This window comes from Lycorma delicatula, chromosome 3 (genome assembly GCF_047948215.1).
Source record: "Lycorma delicatula isolate Av1 chromosome 3, ASM4794821v1, whole genome shotgun sequence".
Classification (NCBI taxonomy): domain Eukaryota; kingdom Metazoa; phylum Arthropoda; class Insecta; order Hemiptera; family Fulgoridae; genus Lycorma; species Lycorma delicatula.
Window position 1 is genome coordinate 126,488,490 of NC_134457.1, and position 23,609 is coordinate 126,512,098.

Genomic DNA, 23,609 nt, shown 5'->3' on the forward strand with positions numbered 1-23,609 from the left:
CTCCCCTTTAAGTAGCCCCAAAGAAAAAATTGCAAGTAGACAACTCTGGGGAACATGGATCCCACCATCCTCTGCTGACAGCTCATTGTCTGTCTCCTTCAGTTGTGCAGTATGGTTTCAATTTTAATTCATGAAGAATTTTACAAGATGTGTATTTAACACCAGACTGTTGGGATAACTTGCATAGTGATTTTTTTGGATTGTAGTAATTCTCCTTTCAATTGGAAATGGCCTGTGGTGGTGTCCTAATGGAAGGTTGCCTATTTTGTTTTGCATTTGAAACCATTTTTTAATTAAATTGTGTATGCTACTCTTCGCTGGGAAAAATCATTCAACATTTTTTCTAGAATACTTGATCTGATTCTTCAAACAATCCATAATGAATAGGCCTCAACTATAGCTATCCTCTCCTGGATTGAATAAGGCAATTTACATAAACACAACTGTACTGCAACAAAACGTATACTACACTGATATGTAACCACCTGACAAACAGCAGCAACAATCAGTAGTAACTTATATCCACTAGTTGTGCTAGTTATGCGAGTCTTTCATAGCGTTGGGTAGCAGTTTCATTATGAGTTCGGTTTTATGTTGTCACCCCTGAACTTTGTTCTGCTGTTGTGACTGATGAGTCTATCATTTTTACGATGCATTAACTGAAATGATTTAATATGTTTATGAATTGTGCAATGGAATTCATATAACATATTATCTAATTAACTACTCAGGTAGTTTAATTTATATATCTTTAAATTTTTATTGATTCTCTGTTAATTTTATAAAAATTTTTTTTGTCAACCTGAATACTCCATAGATGACTGACTATCAATAGTACAGTGAACTTGATTACAGAGAATGAAGAATTTATAATGCACATATTAATACTTTCTGTTCTGCCTTTTCAAAAGGCATTACTAAACCTTATTTCATATTAAAAATAAATATAGAGTACAAAATGAGAGTAATATCAGTGTTTTTTCATCAGTACAAGATAAGTGTAATAGATACTACGGAAAAAGTCTGCACAGTGTTCCAGGAGGGGAAAATGGATGAAATTCATTAAAAATGCTCAATAGCGTATAAAGATTAACAGATGATTGTAAGGTGTGACGTCTCTTCTTGGTTTTCCAGTGGATGTTTACTGTATTGTTTATAGTATGGTTGAATTGTGGCTTCTATATTAAACAACATGATAAATTATTATTGTAAACAAAATAGCAGTTCAGCTTAATCCCTTTAAAGCATATTGCAAGTTACAAGCCAACATTGCTATCTTATTAGATAGCAATGTGGGCTTGGGTAGAAAGGGAACACAGATGCACAGTAATTAAAAATTCTTAAATAGAATCATTGTAACTAATAAGCAAAAAAAATTATTTCACAATCACACTGTGCACACCTAATAAATTACGTATATGGACCATGTTACTACCAATGTCATCTACAATTTCTCAGACCACCAGCTGTTGATTTTCTGTAATTAAACTGCAGATGTTAATGAATCTGGATTTTGGACTACTGATACTCTACCAGGCTGGCTATCTCAATTGAAGTTCAGCCATTTTGAGAACAGTTATAATACTTAAAATAAAAATAAAACAAACATCTATGCTATTAGACTAGCACACACAATGACCACTAGACAAAATGTGATATGCTCTCAAGTTACAAAAAAAAAAGCTCTACACTAGGTCCAAGAGCTGCACTCTACCAAGTTTTACTGCTTACATTCAAATATTTTTTGAACAGATCTCATAGATACTATTACTCTGCCAGAGAGGTCAATGAGAATTTGTAACAACTTAAACATTACAAGCAGTTTACGATATTCTTATTTTCTCAGTCAAACGTCACCTTGGTTATAAATTTGTAACAAACTACAGCCTGTAAAGAAAATTAAATAAATATTTGTTTCATTGTATGTACTGTACAATTAAACCATTATGATTAAACAAAATTAATAAAATAAAAATGATTATGATTAAAGTAATGCATTGTTCAGGGATAATCAAGAAAAATCATATTAATACTAGTAATAATAAACTTTATTTTCCAGAGAGAGTAAAAAAAAATTGTCACAATCTACTGCTATTTAAAACAAACACACACACACACACACCCACAAACACTACTGTCACTCCCTCAAAAACATTTTAATTATTATTATGCATAAGATACAGTAACAAATATCAAATACGGTATATGTTATCCTAATAATAACAATAATATATAATATTAAAGTTATTACAAAAATACTTTTTAACATTTTTCCTTCACAGCTTCATCAATCTCATTCACATATGACAAAAATTTCCTCCATTGAGAAGCAGACAAAGAGATTCCTGTAACAATAAAACCAAAATCATACTTAATTAAAAAAAAAAAAAAAATACACTAATGTAGGATGTATTATATTAATTTAATTTGTCCAAAGAAAATGGAGCTTCACAGACAATTGGATAAATAATTATTCATTATATTTCAACTAACAGATTTGAATTTTCCAAAATTGTGTAAAGCAATGTTATGTGCACATCACCAGATAATACAAAAGACAGTTTATACTTTAAATAAAAGGTTTGTCAGGGAATTGGGAAAATTAACAACTTCTGTATTTAAACGTTTTTATTTTAACATGAATGTTTATAAAGTTATCTGTTAAGTAAAATATGCCATTTTATTTTTTTTAAACAACACTTGACATGTTGGTACCCTTACGATCTATGCACTCTTGTAGTCTTAGTAAAAAATTCATGCGAGCAACCAAATCAGCATCTTTTAATTCCTAACCAATCTGGATTATTCAAAATTGTTCTAAATTATAGGGTTGAAAACTTCTTAAGATTCAATGGTTCACTAATATTCAGTGCTAATGCATGTTTAATTGAAGAACATTTTGGAGTGCATGTTGGGGTAGTTCAAACTCTATCAATGTTTCTGGGTTATAAACTTTATAATGCTTCTTTATGTTTTAAATTTACTGTACACTCAGTTTCCTCAAACTTTTTAATCCACAATAAGTTAATTGCATGAACAGACAGTACTTGCCTATGACGCAGTGTATTAAAATGATTATGAAATTAAACTTTGTATAATATTGCAGTCATCATTTTTATAACAAGTTAACACAGAAAGCATGGTAACACCTGTCCACAGTTTACTAAATGGCATTAAATGAGTAAGTTCAGCACCCTCACCCAATGTCAATTGATTAACCAAGTTTTTATATTTTCCTACTTCACTGAGATGCTCTTTTACTTTGTAAATTCAATAATACTTTAAAGTTTTTACAACTGAAAAAAGGCTTTTAACAGTAGCAGAAGTAAATCAGGACCATTCATTATAATCATTCCCTCCAGTTATATTTTTTATTTAGTTGGATTTTCCAAATGGACCTCTAAGAAGTCTTTAAAAATAATTAAAAAAGCAATTTCTTAGGTCATAACTGAAAAACAGAACCATCACAATAAAAATAGAATTAAAAATATAGAAGCTATATATATATATATTTTTTTTCTAATCTGTTTTATTTAATTTATGCTGCATTTAAATAATGTAACAAAGCAATCAAATTTTTTCACTTCAGGGAAGACACCCTGAAACCAGTAAGGTAAGGTAGTGAGAGAATCAAATACTATTTAACTAGTACAAATTTAAGACTACTTGGAAGTAGTTTTATTTATAAATTAGGAGATTATTTAGAAGGTGGAAGGTATCCTTGAACTCCTTTTTATATACAAATTTATTAATTCATAGACATTTTTGAAACAGCAGGTTCCAGTTTTCCTAATTTTAAAAAATATACTTTTTTGTTAGATATTACATCATAAAAGTATATTTATTATATTAAAAAATCAACAATAATATTTAATGAAGAAGTAGGAAATTTTGAATAAAATATAGAAATTTTTTTATAACAAACGCATATCCAGGAATTTAATGTTTAGAGAAAGAGAACACTGAATGGCAAAAGTTATATTATGACAAATTTCTTCAACATTTTAAATTTTTTCATTATTTTTTAAACCCTTTCCTGTATAACTCCTGGACTACCTACATTAAATGTTAATCATAATAAAAGAAAAACATTTTCTTTTTTATCAAAATTTGGTTCTATAGTTAATTCTTTTCTGAGTGCAACCTGTCAAAGGAGAAATATTGGTGTTCTTATTCTCCACAAAATAAGAAGCAGTTTTCTATTTTTAAACATAAACTTCATTTTTGCTATCTAAGCAAGTCAATTAAATTAAAATGTTAATAGTTTTTGTTGTTGTAAGCAGTAAAATAAAATGCTTCCATTAAGGGATACTAGAATCTAACAAGACCAGGTGATTAGCTTACAACAGAGTTTATTCACATCTTTTTGCAGTGTAGTAGGAGAGGGTCCCTGTTTTAAATCCAAAATGGCACCTTCCAAATTGGACCCATTTAGGAGTAAACTCCACTTAAAGATTTTTTAATGGGATTATTCCAGTCTCAGAATCAAGATGTATTAAGTTTGAGTCTCTAACTTTTGTAAAGTTTACTCTTTTGTAAACTCTAAAGTTTGTCTTTTTTTAACTTTTAAATTTTGTCACATATACACTAATATTTATATAAATGTATGAAAATACTATGAATTTCATATTTGCAGATTATTATATTTAAATATAAAAATCTTTATAAACATGTGGAGATGCAGGTCATATGGGAATGAAGAATTAAGAAATAGCCCCCTAGACAATAAACAGAATTTGTTTTATAAAAATTGAAAAAATTAAAATAGATTTATTTTAATTTTCGGTATGCCCATTATAAAAAAAATGTGTAGCAGGTAAACTGAAAATAAAAATTTATTTGAAATCAATAGGAGGCATTTTTTAAAGTATGGTCCATTTTGAGTTTTAAGTCTGTATGTGAATGTATGTGAAGTAAACAGATGGTGCTTGTATATTTTGGTTATTTGAATCAATAGTTAGCCGTTAGCAACAATGGTTTAGCCATTTTTTTATTAGTTGTTTACATTCATCCATTTATAATGAATGCTACAGTTCGTGATCCAGCCAAGTGTGAAGTAGGAGTAATCTGATTTTTGCTGGCAAAAAACAATTCTGTAACTGAAATTCAGATGTAAATTTGTGACATTTATGAGCTGAATTGTATCAATGAGCTCATTGAGTTTGTTCATATTTCAAGCATAATGTTATATTTCTAAAAATTCTATTTTAAGAAGGAATTTTTGATAACTAATGAATCATGCTGCTATTAATTTAACTTTTATGTTTTAAAAAAATATCATCCGTCAACATATTAAGAAATCCATATAACAAAATAATTTATAATAAAATAAAATACAAATAAATTCACAAATTTAAATAAACCAATTCAATTTAATTTAAATTTAAGTCAGAATTTACAATGGTTACATATTTTTTTAACTGGTTTAGTATGACAGCTAAATGGGTCAGAGCAACTTTTCCCATTAATATGAAAATATTTACCTAAATATTAGGTTTTATGAAAAGTACAGATATTTTTTATTTCAGTACATTCACTTTTTAAAGATATCAATGCTATTTGCTGTTCAGTAAACTCTAAAATATCGTAAAATACTGAAGATCTATTGTAAGTCAATTTGTGACATACTGTTGCAGTGTGAATGCCAATTGAACACTCCATAATCTGTTTTTTGTAAAATGTAAGGGTTCTTACAATAACAATACAGTTAGTATAAATTATAAAACTACCAATGGCAACTCACTTTATCTTATTCCAGTTTCACTACAGCTAAAATAAAAATTTCTTTAATAAACAAAATTAAAAATAAAAGATATCACATAAAAGAGAAGTTCACTGCTAATAAAATTACTTTATAAACAAGTGTACATTACCTAACCACCACATTAACATTAGCAACAATACAACATATCACATTAAAATAAAAACAGTAACTGAGCCTTCTACAATGTTTACATTTAGGATTACGCAAACATTCATGTCCATGCATGTCTATTCACTTTTGTGTTTAAACATGAGTTTGTGTGTACGAGTCATACTTAAAGTAGTAAACTATCTAGAATATTGACTAACTCATTATAGAAATATAATCTGTTTAGTAGACCTACATTATTATCTGAAAAAAATATGCTGTGAATTTTTTGGACACATTGTTCATGGTTAGAAGGAAAGATGTTTTTAGCAGTTTTGATGACTTCATTACATGTCAACCCCTTTGAGTAACAAAATAAATTTTAAATGGTTTTAAAGTATATAAAATGTACTTACTGCTGTAAAAATTTCAGATTTTTGTCACCTGTCCCACGTATGGTTTTAGGGCTCCAAAAATGAGTAACTCAAAATCTTAGGATTTTGTGCCACTTTTTTAATTAAGGACACTTGGTATCAGTCCAATTTTGTTTATAAGTACTACTAGTACCTAAAAGGTAAAAAAAGGCCTGTTAGCCTAGCTTTTCATTATTTATTTTGGGCCAAAAATTAGAAAAAAAAAAATGAATTTTGAGTACACAGATGAAGTTCCATCTTTACTCTTTCCAAAACGTCCTTTTTTACCTTTGTATGATGTAAAATAAGAATGCTACAGCTTATGGAAAAAGTGACGAAAGTGGCTGTTTTTACCTGTTGGAAAATAGTCTATTAATCAAGAAACATTTTTTTTTAAATATAAAAAAATATTTTTTGACCACTACAAGGTGGGCAGTTATATACCAAATATCATCAAAATCGTGATGCAATAAAATTTTTGAAAATTTGTTGAATTAAATTAATGGAATACCCTCAGGAAATGAACCATTTGGAAGCTGCCATCTTGGATGCAAAATAGGGGTTCCTTCTTTCTACCTGCAAAAGGGTATAGACTCCATTGCAAACTGACCACCTGCTTTTGTAAGTTAGTTTGCATAACCTCGAAGTAAAACTTTATTTTAAAACATAAAATATGTGTCGACCCTGTACACAATATTTATGAACACATTGGTTAATGGTAATGAAATATGTAGTGCATACCATTTAACATCTGCTTAAAAATTGTTAAGGTAAGAAGTGACAGATAGACTGACAAGACTGGATTAACCTATTAGTTTTAATTTTGTTAAGATTACTCAATATAACATAAATATAGTAAAATTCAAATTTCATGATCTTGAATAAAATATTGTCAGGTAAGTTTACCTTTCTTTCCTGGTTTAAGTTCCCCATCTGCATCGTAATATTCTCGAATGTCAACCATAACCTTTCCTTTAAATTCTCTAACTTTTACAAATCTTCTACTTTCCAGTTGCCAAGTTGGAACTCCACCTTCATCTGTTCTCCCACCTGATTTTGATTTCTTTGGTGGTGGATTCTTCTGTTTGAAAAAAACAACAAAACAGAAACACAATAATTAAAAGTAATATTGGATTAGACCTAAAAATATTGACCTAATAATTTTTACAATCAAACTTCTTCAGCAGATCATTTCATGTAATTTAAATTGCGGTAAAATAAAGTAAAAATTACTTAGAAATTGTTGAATATATGTGTAAATTCTGCAGTGCTAAAAACTTAACAACCTTTAAATTTATTAATGGCACCCACAATTAACAGATGCTGTAGCTCTGATAATTATCCTGTTACAAAAAAGTAGGTGGGGGAGATTTCAACTGCAGTTATTTTTTAGAAGATAATTCAATACTCAAGCTCAATGCTTGTGCATATTATATAATCAAAATTCTACAGCATATGAAAGTGAGATTCTATAATTCTATCAAGAAGGTTGGCAAGACCTATACATATCATATATGTAATTAATTATACATATCACAATTTATTTGTTAGCAATGCTGTTTTCAATTATACTTTATACTTAAGATTTTGTTTGTTACAGTTCGTTTAGTCCTGCAGTAATTTTAATTTTTGATTTGGTCAAACATTTCATTTTTAATATAAAAATCTATATGATGTAAGAACCAATAACTGTTTCTGGCTGCAAATTTACAATTTTGTTTTGATCTTTTCTGTTAGCAGCCCTTTTTAAATCATTGTAAGTGTACTACCCTATATCTTTTGGTTAAAATTCGTTGAAATTTTTATCATACCAAAGTTCAACTATATAAAAACCAGTTTGATTTATTAATTAATTTTAACTATATATATATATATATATTTTTTTTACCTCAATTAAATCTACTGCATTTTTACATTTACTTTCATTATTTCTTTATTTAAATATCTATTAAGCAAATTATTAATTTTTTATTTAGAAAAAATAACTGCACTAATACTATATTTTGGTACGTTCAATTTTTTGAGGTTTGAACTTTACAGTATTGTGTATCTATAATCAAAAAGACCCTACACAGTATATTGTGACATAAGTTCAATCACTTATTTATTAATTTGTTGCCTTTTGGAGTGTCTACTGCTGAGAAATCTACTTCGAGAATTTCTGATGAAATACTTTAAAGATACCTTGAAAATATGTAGGGCAGCGATTCTCAACCATTTTATAGCTCCACGACCTCCAAAATGCAAAAAAATATATATAATGAATATCTTGTGACCCCAAAACCCCAACCCAATGAAACCTAGTTAAAACTATTTAGCTACTTGATGCCAGGTATGAACATGCGTGCATGGATGAAGTATACAATCAGGAGCAATTTACAGGTTCCAACTTGATGTGTATGTGCTCCTTGTAATTTGGTCTGCTTGCATAATATTCACTGTGAGAGTGTCATGTTCGAACATGCATATGATACATTTGAACACGTTGTGTTCGGAGCAGTGTAAGAGGCATAAGGGGTTGTAGAACGTTAGTTGAATTTTGAATGCGAAGTGTGTGTCTGGTGCCTCTATTAGAGTTTTTAAAGTGTAATTTCACTGAAAATAATAATAATTGAGACCTGGTTTTTTTAGTGTGCAATCAAACAGTGCAACTGTTTTTTTTTCGATTGGCTTCTTATGCAAAACATACAAATTTGTGAAAAAATGAAGTGAGTCATGTATGCAGCAGAGTCTTGCAATTGATATGGTGTGTTTTAATAGGTGTAGGAGGTAGGTAAATTATGAAATGAAATAGGCAAAAAGAAAAAAAATCTAACTTCTTTCAAAGAGAAATCAGAAGGTTATTGCAGGGGAAAGTATTAACTTGGTTGCTGGAATTACAAGATAAATTAATAATATTTTTCCAGGATAACGGAACGCAAAAGTCATTCTCACTGGTTTTACAGAATAAGTATATGTTACTGTTGGCTTACTTAACTGATGTACTTTTGCATTTTAAATAACTTGGAATGTGAATTTACAAGAATGTGATAAAAACATTTTAATAATGACAAACACAGTTCATGCTTTCATCAAGAAGCTTGATATCTGGATTATTCTTAACCTCACTTCCAATTATATTGAGAACAATTTGGTTGAAGAATCCAGTTACTTAGATACCTCAATTTGGATGGCATGAAGATACATTTAAATAAGCTAAAAATCAGTTGGCGGATCATTTCCTGGAAGTTAAAAATGATTTCTTAAAGAAATGGATACAGAGTCTATTTAGTGAAAACACTGTTGCATCTACTAAGTTACCAGTTGAGATTCACAACCAGCTCATTGAAATGTCTGCTGATAAAATGTTACAACTACAATTCACATCTGAAGATTTAGATACGTTTTTGGCTTGCTCATTCAAGTGAATATGAAAATTTAGTCATAGAAGCATTGAAAATATTAATCCCTTTTGCACATTTTACCTCTGCGAAAAGGGATTTTCGTCTATGGTTACGCTAAAAACTAAATATAGGAATCATCTTTTATTATTTGAAAACAATTTGCTTTTGTGTATTTCTAACATACATCCACATATAGAGAAACTTTTATAACATATAGAGAAATGAAAAACAAATGCAACCATCTCAAGTTTATTTTTTTTTTTACATGTGTACTTATAGATTTAAGTAAAATATTTATAATAAATGATTTTTTCCTCATAAAATGATTTCATTATTGTTTACGTGTAAAGTTGTAGGCTAATTTCACAACTCCTCATTTGTATCACTATGACCCCAAGGTTGAAAAAAATGATTTAAAGTATAATTTAATATGTTTAATACTGTAAAGCACAACTAATTGTTTAACTACATATTCAAATACCACTATTCCTTTTTATATATTTTACACCGCAAACATGCAAGTTCAAAAATAATTTTGTTTATAAAATAAAGCCACACTTTTATTTCTTCCAATAAGAAAGTAAAATTTTAAAGACTGCTGTATATAAAGACACAGAAATAAGGGATAGAAGGTGACAAAATTTGTTTTCTAAAATTTCTCATACCTGAAAAATACGCAAGGGTCACACAATAAATGAAATCATGGTGTAAATAAATAGACTGGCTAATACAATGGGCATCATCCTTTAATAAAAACTTTAACACACACACGTGCGTGCGTACACACACAATGTGTCATGACCTTTTTGCTGGGACTTTGATTAACTATTATTCTACTTTAGAAAATAATGGAAAAAATCATACATACATATGTCCTCAAGCGTTTGTTTGCGAGTTATAGCTAATGAAAATTTTGTTCGGGTTTCAACTACCTCATTGAAATAAGGTCATACTGAAATTTTAGGACATTAATTATGGGGCAGAATTAGTGATTTCATATGGATTTAACCTGAAAAATTGAATAAAATAGGTCCCAGAACCATATCTACAGTAGTTTTAGAAATCTGGGAGTAAAAACCAATAAATTGTAGAAAAAATTTTTTTTTATGTTTGATGTACATAACTTTGTTAAACGGGTAATAAAACTTTAAACAAAACTTGTAGAGAATTTAATTCTGAACAAAATGTAGCAAGATAAGTTGAATAAAACAAAGAAAAGTTAAGAGAAAAATTCTATGTATTTATATTTTCAAACAGCATTGTTTACCTCAACCTCAGATTTCACTGGAGTAGCTGAAATCTGGGCAAAATTTTTTACTAGCTTTAACTCGCAAATGAAGCATTTTAGAACATATGTTTATATGATCTTTTTCTATTATTTTCACAAGTAGAATAGGTTATTATTTACAATTAGGGACTTGCCTCTGATTTTGATGAAATTTGGAATATCCTTATTTAGGGCCCAAGTTAGAACTGAAATTTTTTTTATTGGAAATGACTTTCACCAGAGAGTTACTTCCCTCATTGTTACACAGTAGTCACCAAAAACTTTTAATTCCGCAATGTACAAATGTAACATACATTATTTTTGGATTAAATAACTGGTTGTCGTATATATACGTCCTCAACCTACAAATCTGTCAATTTAATGTTAATTAGATGGAGTTAGCGAGCGTTAGGTTAAGTTGATATCGTACAAAGTTCAATATATGCAATAGTTAGTTAACTAAACTTAACAACCAAATTCAATAAAATTTCACTTTAATCAAGTTATTTACTTAGCAAATATTGTATCCTGTACTTAAGCTTATTTTAACAGAATCTAATCTCATTCTCAACTTACTTAACAAACTTAAACAGATTTTTAACCTGAAAATAATGCATTTTATACTTGTGCAATGTTGAGTTACAAACGTTTTTTGATAGTTCTGTGTAACTTACAAGGGACGTAACTCAAGTGAAAGGTGTTTCAGATAAAAAATTTCAATTGTTAACTAATGATTTAGGTCCTAAATAAGGTGTACTCCAAATTTCATCAAAATTTGAGGAGAGTCCCTAATTTTTATTTTAATATAATAATTAATACAATTTATTTCATACAATTTCATAGTTTTAATATTCATTTATTAAGTAGCAAATGAATATTAACCTGTATTATATTATGAGTAGAGCTAGAATCAAAAAATTGTTCCAAAAATCAATTAATTGCTAAAATTATTTATCAGTTTTTAAATGACATATTATTCTTTATGATGCGTGGAAACATTGCTACTATTCTGCTAACCATCAGTACCACTCTAATTTTAATAAAAGAATATTTTAAAATGATTGCTCACCTAAAAAAAAGCTTTGCTAATGTCTTCAAAACTAGGCTGGCCATGACTTATGTTTCAACACATTATTCATCATTGTTTTCAATAATATTTTACAGGTACAGTAGAAACTAATAAATTCTATTACTTTATAGATAGTCACAATTCAAATTGTAACCTCCAATCTCTGGAGCTGAGTGGTTGTATCTGAGCCTTTCATCTTGGGATGCCTGGTTTGAATCCCTAATAGGTGGAATTTTTCATATGCTACAAAAATGTCATTTCCATATTCTCATATGCAAGCTTTAAAAGCTTCTGTGGTGAATAATACATGAAGTAAAAAAAATGATCTTGAGAAATTCTGTTAATGATTTGAATGATACACAATTTTGAAAATGTAATTTAATATACCATTTGGAATAATTTGGCTGTGAGGTAAAGTAAGTTGGAATAATTTTGTTATTATCAAATAAAATTAACAATATAGAAAAAGAACAAATACAAAGTGAAATGTTTTAAATGACATATGAAACACATATTTGAGATAAATGATATCTTGAAGTGGATAAGTAAACTGAACAAGGACATAAACTAGGATGATATTTTCTATTGTTAAACTATTCATTGTAAGTTAATTGAAATCCATTACCAGAATATTAAAGATGTGAACAGTAAAACATGGCAGAAACTAATTTTATGCCTCGGCTTGTGTAATTTAGAAATAATGAAAGGGATATCTTAACAAAATTACTATCTTTTTTCATAATCACCAGATAATTAGGTTGCTAAACTGTCATTAATAATAAAAGGTTACAAAAAATAGCCTAAAATAGTTCATTTTGTAACTAATTATTCTGTACATAAATTATCTTTATTTTAGTTACAACAATATTAAAAAATCAGTGTTTGTGTTTTAATATAATTAATTTGTTTTAAGTAATACCTATATTTTGATAATATGTAGAGAAAATCTAAAATTTATGTGAAATGATGAGTAAAAATTACCAAGGATGTAAAAGTCTGTGTTGAAAGGAAGACAAAATAATAACAGAAGATCCACTACATTTGTTCAGTGAACAAGAATTCATGGCAGATAAACAAACAAACAACTAGATATGTTAAACAAGATAAGAATAATGAGATATTATCTAGATTGTTTTATATATCTAATATTGTGAACTTCAAGCGTGAATAAAAACATATACACATGAAAGAAGTTAGCTCAATTCCATCCAAATACTGTTATTTTACAGGATCAATTATAGATATTATATCCATCCAAATTAATATATATACATATCAAACTAGTTTTTTTTGTCAGAAAATTGATATTCATTTAGAGAATAACAATATATTTAATTTATTTTTAAATTATTATTATTAATGGTGACCCGAGAAAATAATTCTGTGTAGGAAAACCCTTAGAAATATCCCCAAATTTGAATTCTGAAAAACTATCTTTTAGCATAAATTTTTTGATAAAATGACTACACAATTTTAGGATCAAAAAATTGTACTATCATTAATGGAGTAAAATAAATAACAGTTGTATTAAGGTAATTATAATATTCTGAGTTAAATTTTTGCAATTTATAAATTCAAACTAGTCTCATTCACCAAAAAATTAACATTGAAAATAAATAAATACATGAGATTTTGTTGGATCATTCTTATGCATATAAAAAATAAAACAAACATAAGAAATAGCTTTACCAAATTAATACTAAAAAATACACTATGATTTTATTTATTCTTCAAAATTCCTGGAAATTTGGCGATATTAAACTATGAATCTTAAATATGTCATGGATTTTATGACAATGTGTATCAATAAATTTTATGAAACAAATTAATAATAAAAATTAGAATGTTCTTCTATTGTTATTTCAGATGTTACTGAAAATACAAAAAAATCAACTCATAATCCATCTTTTAATGAGAATTCTTTTCTCATTCTTATTATTTTATTTTTTTAAATAAACTTACTTATTAATGCAGACTAAATCAAATAAGAAAATAAAAGTAAAGCAAAATTCTACATCTCTCTATTATATTTATTATTACATTTATTCTATATTCTTTGTGCACCAAGGAAAAGTTTTACGAATAATCTGGGCATCTTAAAAATGGGAAAATTTATCGAAGATGATAGATTGGATAATCCAATTTCTTTCCAGGGTAAGGTCTGATGTTTTTTCATCCATCACATCTTTCTCTTAAATATGCTAGCATATAAAAGAATATAAATCTAACAATACAACTTTAATACAAGAGGCTTAACTACTGCAAGAAAATAAAATAACTGAACATTCTTAAAATTAGATATTTTTACAGTAATTCAAATATCTATATTTAAAACAGATCTTGTTTTAAACATAGGTATGTATTGTTAAAAGTAAAACTAATAAATATGTGTAACATAACAAATATAACTAATGAATTACAAGAAAAGTAATTAATTAATAAACCTAAACTTACAACAAAACAATTGCCATTGTAATTACAATACTATTTAAAAAAATCGGCATCACATTTCAAACTTGTACTTCATAAACGAAAATTGTAAAGATTTCACATGATAGAATTGTTTCACAAACTAAATTCAAAAAAAAAGTTAAGCGAATTCCTGAAGGTATTACTACTGGTAATGATTACAATCTGCGAGATAAAAATCTGTAAAAATTTAATACTAGAGAGGCAAGTAACAACATGAAAACATACAATTTCATTTCAACAAACCAATTATAATTAATAAATATTTTTTAAAGCTGAAATTCTCTGAAAAGTGAATCTTTAAACATGGAAATCGTCATTCACCATAGCCTGAAATGTAGGCATTTCGAATACGCTATTACAGCGTACTCGCAAGCAATTGTTCCGTAATGGCAAGTATTATTAGTTACACTCAATTCAATCCCATATGAATTTAATACCATGATTAACTGAAATGCAACTATAATAATTAGTAATCGCTAACTTCTTCACGATATATAAGAATATATCGTGAAGATATATAGTGTTGTATCTACCAAATAAAATAAAAAATTTTTACGAGAATATAATAAAAATTATACATTATAAATTGTACATACATCATCAGGTCCAGAATCTGAATCAGAGTCCGATGAAGAAGCGGCTTTCTTAGTTTTAGGCATTTTGAAACAAAGATCAATATCAAAACGACGAAAAAAACTTAATCACTTCTCTCCAACAAACTCGACACAGTCACAGCTACTACGCCGGTAGGAAAATGTACAATGTTGCCAATTGTGCTACAGCAACTTCTAAATCATTAACGGTTTTTCTTCAATGCCTTTTGGATTACCAGGCCAGAACCTTCAAAGCTTGCAAATTTGCACAATGCTTTACTTAGAACTTAATGTCACAGTAAATACTCGTTACTAAACGCGGCATAAAAAACTAACTAATTTGTTACGCATTATTCATGTATTAGTTTTATAAAAATATGTCTAGATTGAATTTAAATATACAGGTCATAAAACATCTCAATCTTACGATTATAATATTATGTTTTTTTAAAAAATAAAACCGTTGTAAAATTACGAACTTTATATTTCAAATTTATTTTAGAATTTAAGTTTGTCAGTTGGTAATGTCATATAAGGTAACACTAGGTGAGGAGTTATGACTATTTGGATTATTATTAATGCAAGTTTCAGTACGTATATAATTTATTGTGAATAAGTGAACTAATTCTGTTTGCGGCAAGAATTGACATGTTTTAATTGTTAATCAGTTGAAGTTGCACTGAATAATTTTTTTCCCAGGAGCCGAGGAGGTAGGTGTTAAAAAATTGGATTTTCAGATACCCATCCAAGTATGTATTCAGTTGAGTTGAAACTGTGTAAAGATTTCGATTCCTCAACAAACTTTACCGAAAATTTTAATGTAAATGATTGTATTAGTAGTGTGCGAGATGCGATGATGAAATACTATGAAATTCCTCACGGAGCAAACGTTCGAATGTGGGGTTGTTCACATATCAGTCCTTCCAAACCACATCCTTTGAGTGTCGAAAGAACCCTTAAAGATGAACAAATACGTAGCGGCCAGTTGGTAGTGATTGAAACACAGAAAACCGATGGTACGTGGCGACGCTCTTGTAAAAGTAATGCTTTACTTGCTGAGAAAGTAACTGGACAGACTGGACGCACGAAGCCAGGACTTTGTGGACTTGATAATTTGGGCAACACATGTTTCATGAATTCTGTTTTACAGTGTTTAAGTCACTGCCCTCCCTTAGCTGAGTACTTTTTAAATAATAACTATTTGAATGATTTGAAACCTGATGGAATGGAAGTAGACTTGTGTAAAGCGTTTGGTGAACTGCTGAAAGTAATGTGGAGTGGAGAGTACACAGATGTTTCTCCTACTACCTTTAAATGGAAAGTGGGTCGGTATGCTGCTCAATTTGTTGGTTTCCAGCAACACGATGCTCAGGAATTTTTAACATTCTTGCTTGATGGGTTACATGAAGCTATCAATAGAGCAAAAAAAGAAAAGCCTCCACCAACAGATACCAATCACATGGATTCTGATAACGACAAACAAGCAGAAAAATCTGATCAAGAATTAGCGAAAGAAACATGGGAATCTTATTTGCGAAAAAGTGATTCAATTATTGTAGACACTTTTCACGGACTTTTAAAATCAAGTGTTGTGTGTCCTGTTTGTGAGACAGTTTCTGTTAAGTTTGATCCATTATGTTACATGACCCTACCACTGCCTCAAGATTCTGATTGTGTATTGAAGGTTCTACATGTTCCATATGATCAAAGTATGAAAACTACTGTTTACAGAATAACTGTATCTAAATTTGGTACTGTTAGGGATGTTATTACAAAAATTGCAGAAAGGGTTAATAAAAATCCAGAATCATTTATTCTTGCAGAAATTTTTAAGAGCCACTTTCATAAATTTTTTAGTTTAAATGATAGTGTTGATAAAATTGATAATATTGGGAGTAATCTTATGGTTTATGATGTTCCAGTTAATGTAACAGATAATCAGTTTACAGTTGCTCCTGTGTGCCATTGGCAAACAAATGCTGGTTCAGATACTGCTGGTAGTAGTGCTGCCCAAATTAGTTATTTGCCATCAAATATGTTTGGTATTCCATTTATTGTAGTTTTGCCTACAACTCCTTGCACATATGAAACTGTATATAATTTAATATGTGAGAGAATTGGACGTTATTTCCGTAAAAAAAGTGAAATGTGTGGGGGTGAAAATATGTTAACAGATTCAGATAATGTAATGAATGTTAATGATGGTCTTTTTTCACTTTACATTGTTAATGGACAAAATCCTACTGAAGCCAAGAAAATACCAAATGATGGGTCTCTTTTAAAATTCCCTGATTGTTTAGGAAAACAGTTTTTGGCTTTACAGTGGACTGTAAAATCCCATAAAGAATTTTACAAGAGTGAATCATCTTCTTCTCAGGACCTATTAAATCCACAGTTAAAAGTTAAATTGCATCTTCAAGATTGTATAAGTATTTTTATGAGTACCGAAAAACTTGGGGCTAATGATACCTGGAACTGTCCAAAATGTAAAGTTTCAAGGAGAGCTACTAAGAAATTTGATTTGTGGGAACTTCCTAATGTGTTAATAATTCTTCTTAAAAGGTTTACTTTTAATCGTGGTGATCCAATGGGTAGAGGTATGTACCTAGATTCATCAATTTATTGTAGGGAAGATAAACTAAATGCAAATGTTGAATTTCCTATGACAAATTTTAAATTGAATGATTATCTCATTAATAAAGACCATCCTCCAGTATCATATGATTTGTGTGGTGTTATTAATCATTATGGTACTCTTAGTGGTGGACATTACACTGCATACGCTAAGCATAAAGAAGATAAACAATGGTATTGTTTTGATGATAGTCATGTATCTCCAGAGTCTGAAAAAAATGTTATGTCAAGTTCAGCTTACATATTGTTCTACATACAAAATAACAATAACAAGCAAAAATAACAATAAATAAATTAGATTAAATTCAATTTATCTATAATATATACGTTCGAAGCTTTTAATTAACAAATTATTCTGTTCAGAAAGGTTTTTGTTTGTTGTGTTTGTCATATAAGTATTTAAATAAGCTACCACTTTTGAAACAAATTATATGGACTATATGGAATTTTCAGGATATTTGGTTAAGTTAAATTTTCTCATAATATTATGTTAAGGTATGGTTTGTACAATAATAATGGTATGGTAGTTATCTGTAGGTGTTAGTTTTCTGATTTGAACTTGTTAAAAATAAACCAGTTATATGTTGTTTTGTAGAAGTATAGAATTCTGACTAATTTTGCTGCTTCCTATAATCTTTCAATTTTTACCTCTTTAATTAATATTATAATGAAACTTCGTTAAAATAAGCACTCAAGAATCATTTGAATATAGCACAGTCTTTTTGGATTGACATTTCTCTGTGACTGTGTAAAGTTTTTGTATGGTTAATTAGGCAATTTTAGGTAAATGCCAAAATAAATTTTTTTCTTATTGGATATACTATATTTAATAGCAAAGAATATAGGAATTAATTGATAGTTGATAAATTAGACTCAGTGGTATGAAAAATTATCACTAAATCTATTGAAATTTTTTCTGTACTTTGATGTCTGAATTATTGTTTCATTAACAACTTTGTTTTTGTAAAAAAAAACAAAAAATGTAATGTTTATAGAGATTAAAAAAAAGAATTATAATGTATTTAATTTTATTGTTATAAGGTATTGAAATGTTATTTTTCTTGTCATAAACTACAGATAAATTTTCAGAACTAATTGTGAAAAAATATGTTTTCTGTTTCGAGGTATGAAAATTAAAAAAAAAAATAATTATGCCATTTTCAAAATGTACTGATAAGTGATATTCCTGTTGCTTAAATCTAGATTACAGTGTTTCTATTTGTTGTTATTTTTATGATAAATGATGATTTATTTTTAATATATAAAAGTTTTTATATATTATTTTGTTAAACTGGTCAGTAAGATTCATTAGGAGTTTATGGTATTGTTTGCTGCTACCAGTATATATAATTTTTCATAAATTTCATTTAATGCCTATTGTGTTTTATATTTTAGAAATATTAATATGTCATATGTGCTACAGCAGTTAAAACATTATGTATGAACACATATATGTATTTAATTTACTTCAATAAATGCACATTCTTCCAAATGTTATGTTCTGTTTTTATAGTAGGGTGAATTGTATCTGTTACATTTCAGTAACACATATTTCATGTTTTTCACTGATTAATTATTAAATTTAATTACATGTTTATATCTAATTGTATTTGCATAAATATTAATTGAATTACTTATTTGAGAAACCACATATATCCAAAAACCTAAATTGTTGGGAAATTGAAAAAAACTATTTTCTGCCCTAAGTAGAAGTAAAATTAAAAACTTGATGTTGCACCCTCATTACCATACCGAAGATACATAAAAATGTTTTTAAAAAAATATTTTTTTGGTTTTTTAATTTGATAAAAAATTAAAAAGTAGGTTGGATTTGTGTTGTTTCTCAAATAAATGAATTACTGAGGTTGAAATAATGTAAAATAATTTTGAAAATGATGAATTCTATTAAAATAATAGAAAAAACTTTTTTATAATACATTTATTAACATTAAACTATTTGAGAATCCTCATTTTGATACAGAACCCCCATCTTGAAACTATTGTTTGGCATTCAAAAATTTCAGTCCAAAAATTTTGATATCCTTCACCATGAGATAGGCAGTCACCAATTTTCTGTAGATCATTTAGTTTAGCAAGTGCAGAAGGCACCTTTCCCTGAGAATAAACTTATACTGCTGGCATAATGGGTTTTTCCGTTCCTGAGGCAAAATGAAATTTGTGTTGTTGAATTCGGTACTTACGTATTAATGCCACCGCAGCTACAGCTTTATTTAAAAACAAAGTAGTCAATCGGATTTCAGTGGAAAATGGGCCGATATAAAGTTTAACATAAATAAATATTTATTTTATAAATATAATTCAACCAAACTTAACCTACACTCGCTTCGCTCGCTAACCTTGACTAATTAACACCGTAATTTTTTTGAGTATTTATTTAATAAATTCAGTAATTACAATTATTTTTTATTTAAATAATCGAATTGCAATAATTACTGAATTTATTAAATAAATACTCAAAATATTACGGTGTTAATTAGTCAAGGTTATCGAGCGTAGGTTAAGTTTGGTTACATTATATTTATAAAATAAATAAATATAAATAACCATTTATATTCTGTTTTGAATCTGTTTCGGCGTAGTTACCGTGTATCACCCATTTTCAATGGGTGATACAACTAAATGAATTACTTTTTTGCTTGCACTTTACAACTACATTATTACTAGGCCTTCATTATTTAACATTGTGAACAGTTATTAAACTTTGCAGGTACAAGTATTGTTCACTTTTGCTATTAAATGAATAAAACTTTTCATTTATTTTATTAATGTCACCCTCGGTTATACTGTCAAAACATTTTGTCACACGGTTATAATTTTTTTTTTTACTTTTAACCAATTTACTTTTACAACTGGTACAGTCAAACTTAGCCTCCTTCACTACTTCACTTTTGTATTTAACATTTTTTATTCCCTTCTTTTTCTTTTCTTTCTCAGTATCTGATATTGATGACATTAAAAAAAGAATTTAAAAATAACTACTAACTTATAACTTGATAAACCTTAAAAACACACTTCAACAGACAGCACAAAGAATAAACTTTACTAACATAACCATAAACCAACTACCATTTTAAAATTATATCAGATGATTGTGTTAGTTTAGTAGAGAAACAACACGTATCCACAATATGTGTGGTTTCTCAAGCAAATGTAGTTTTCAATAGAACCTCTTAACCTGTATTTTAATGGAAAATGTGTTGTTTCTGCTCAAAATGATATAGCTCTACTATAACATACATGAAATTTGTAGTAAAGTTAAAAATGGCCAAAAATTGGGTGTATGGTGTTATTTCTCAAGTATAAATGATTCAATTGTAATTAAATGTTAGATGTATCCATTATTTTATAATTGCTGTTTTAGTTACTCTGTTCGCAATCTTTTAAGTTAACTAATATGTTAATTGTATCAGTAATCTCTTTCTATTTTTGGAGAGAATATATGAAGTATTTACTATGAACAGCAAGATTTCAATTTTGATTATTTTATTTATAGAGAGAATTAGTACATTTTAGGTACAGTATTAAACAGCTAAATAAATTAAACAGAATTGGGATAAAATAAGTCTATTTTTAAGTAGTTATTTATGCATCCAAAATCCTGTCCCTCATTTTTCTACACTATTTGCTACTGAACATTTTCCAAGCTACTGCAAACAAAAGACTGACAGATTTAGGTATATTGCTGATGTTTTAACTGTTTTTTTTTTTTTTAACTTTTGTCTAAGTTTATTAAAGTTTCTAATTTAAACATATTATTAGGCCTATACAAAACATTAAATTTGATAATCCAGTTTATCTGTTATCAGCTCAAAGAGAGTATTATTTTTGCTTGTTTTTAACAGTTTCTATTTCTTGTAAGATTTTTCTGTGTAAGGTCAATTATGTTTGAAGATCTCTTCAAAATTTTAACCTTCATCCGTGAATGAATTTAACTTGAGACTTTATAAGATGAATACCTACACAAGATGAAAATTTGTGTTTAGTGAATTAATTATAAAAAAATCCATTTTCATCATCGTTATTCTTACCCTTATTATAAGAATTATCTGTCAATACATTTAGTGTTACACAGTAATCCTTCATTATTCACACATTTACTTGTAGTTTTAGTTACTTAAGCTAGCTGTTCCTTAAAAAAAAATCAATAAATATAACCAATGTAAATGGTCTTATTGAAAACAAATCTGTATCTTCCAAATCCTTCCCTGTTCACCATCTAAGTATCCAAATATATTAAAAAATAAAGATTAATAATGGTGTTGTATTAATGATTTTACTGTGATTGCAGTAATTCAAAATATAAAAACAAAGTAAACAATTTCATTCGTTGTATTTTATTTATTTTTTAAGTAACAGCTGGTGAGATTAAGTAACTGAAACTGCAAGTAAACGTGTGACTTAGGAGGGGTTACTGTGTATCACTTGTAATACTATGTATGCAATTATGGTTAGTTATAGATTTCCTGTGTGAATTAAATTTATTTGAGCTATACTATAATTTACTTGTTATTTTTTTATGTTTTTTTTTTGGTGGTGGGTCTGAATTGAACATAAAAAGAATTAATGACAAATTGAAACATATTTATGTAACATAATTGCCTTGGTTAATAGCTGCTAAAAAATTGAAATAAATGTACATAGTACCAGTTATTAAATTTGGTTTACCATACTGCCAATCTTTCTATAGAATAGTAACTTCTTAGTTTTTCATCTGGATGGTCCTGGGTAGAAATCACAGTCAGGCTCAGGAGTTTTCATAATATTTATGTTTCATGTTCCCTCACAAAATCATTAAGCTTATTTTGTGCATTAGTGCAAAGTTTTTAAACTTTATAAATGATATTGTAAATCTTAATATTAATTTGTGATATAACATGAAAACAAATAATCCAGTTCTATTTAAATAAATGATAAAACTTTATAAATGATATTGTAAATCTTAATATTAATTTGTGATATAACATGAAAACAAATAATCCAGTTCTATTTAAATGCTTTATAAATGTATGAAAATTCTTGAAATAATTAATTGTTCGTGGTTCTTTAAAGAATGAAAGATCTTATTGCATTAACTTAAATAATATCTACTAACATTAAAAAACTGAAGATAGTGTGATCCTTGCCTTGATTGCCTTCTGCTATATTTATAACTTGAAGAGCCCTCCAATACTTAATCCATGTTGCATAACTCTCTACATTTTTGAGTCTTGGTCACATCTGTGCCCTTCAGATACATACATCTCATTTTCCTTGTTTAAGAGCACTAAAGTGTTCTAATTACATATTTTTTTAATATAATGTGTTAAAAAAATAGTATAAATAAATAATGCTTGTGCCTTTATCTAGAAAAATTGAGCGAATAAAAATAAATTTCTGCATGAGAAAATTTGTTTTAGAGCTTACAAATAAAATATATGAACTAGTTAAGAGTAAAACCTGGAAACTGTAAACTTTGGTTTTTAATTTTGATTAAAAAAACGAAAAGTATGGTATATTCTTCTTTAGTAAACATTGTAAAGAAATAATTAAATTTTTCAATCTTGAACACAAAAATTTTACAATTTTTTTTTTAATCAGTTTTATCAGTAAAGTTTTTCAACAACAAAAAAGTTCTTTACAGCAATTCACTCTCTTCATTACAAACTATGTAACATATCGTTACAGGTTACAAAAACCACAACTTATTATTGTACAAATTGAAGTAGAAAAAAATCACAGAGCAATGCTTGATAAAAGTCATCATCTTGAGCACATTATTTACTTAGGAAGGTAGATTTACCTTTCTACTAGTATTTTTATTTTTTTATACAATCGAGGACAATTTTTGTGAGCATTCTAAGAATATGGGTTTTCAGCATTTGTTCTCTGCTCGCTTCGGTAGTACGATAATTAGCTGGAAAGCCAAT

At 28.0% G+C, this 23,609-nt stretch overlaps 2 protein-coding genes across 2 annotated transcripts; one reads left to right on the top strand and one right to left on the bottom strand.

Moving 5' to 3' along the window:
* Positions 1-2,030: 2,030 nt before the first annotated feature.
* Positions 2,031-15,218, bottom strand: Ssb-c31a (single stranded-binding protein c31A). Its single transcript, XM_075360537.1, has 3 exons — positions 15,052-15,218; positions 7,171-7,345; positions 2,031-2,345 (listed from the first exon to the last, which is right to left on the bottom strand). The coding sequence occupies exons 1-3, from the start codon at positions 15,112-15,114 to the stop codon at positions 2,263-2,265; spliced, it is 321 nt and encodes a 106-aa protein (XP_075216652.1). The 5' UTR covers positions 15,115-15,218; the 3' UTR covers positions 2,031-2,262.
* A 538-nt stretch (positions 15,219-15,756) lies between these two features.
* On the top strand, positions 15,757-18,551 carry LOC142321973 (ubiquitin carboxyl-terminal hydrolase 4-like). The gene has a single exon (XM_075360538.1). It carries the CDS (start codon positions 15,800-15,802, stop codon positions 17,963-17,965), a length of 2,166 nt encoding a protein of 721 aa, XP_075216653.1. The 5' UTR covers positions 15,757-15,799; the 3' UTR covers positions 17,966-18,551.
* The last annotated feature ends 5,058 nt before the right edge of the window (positions 18,552-23,609 follow it).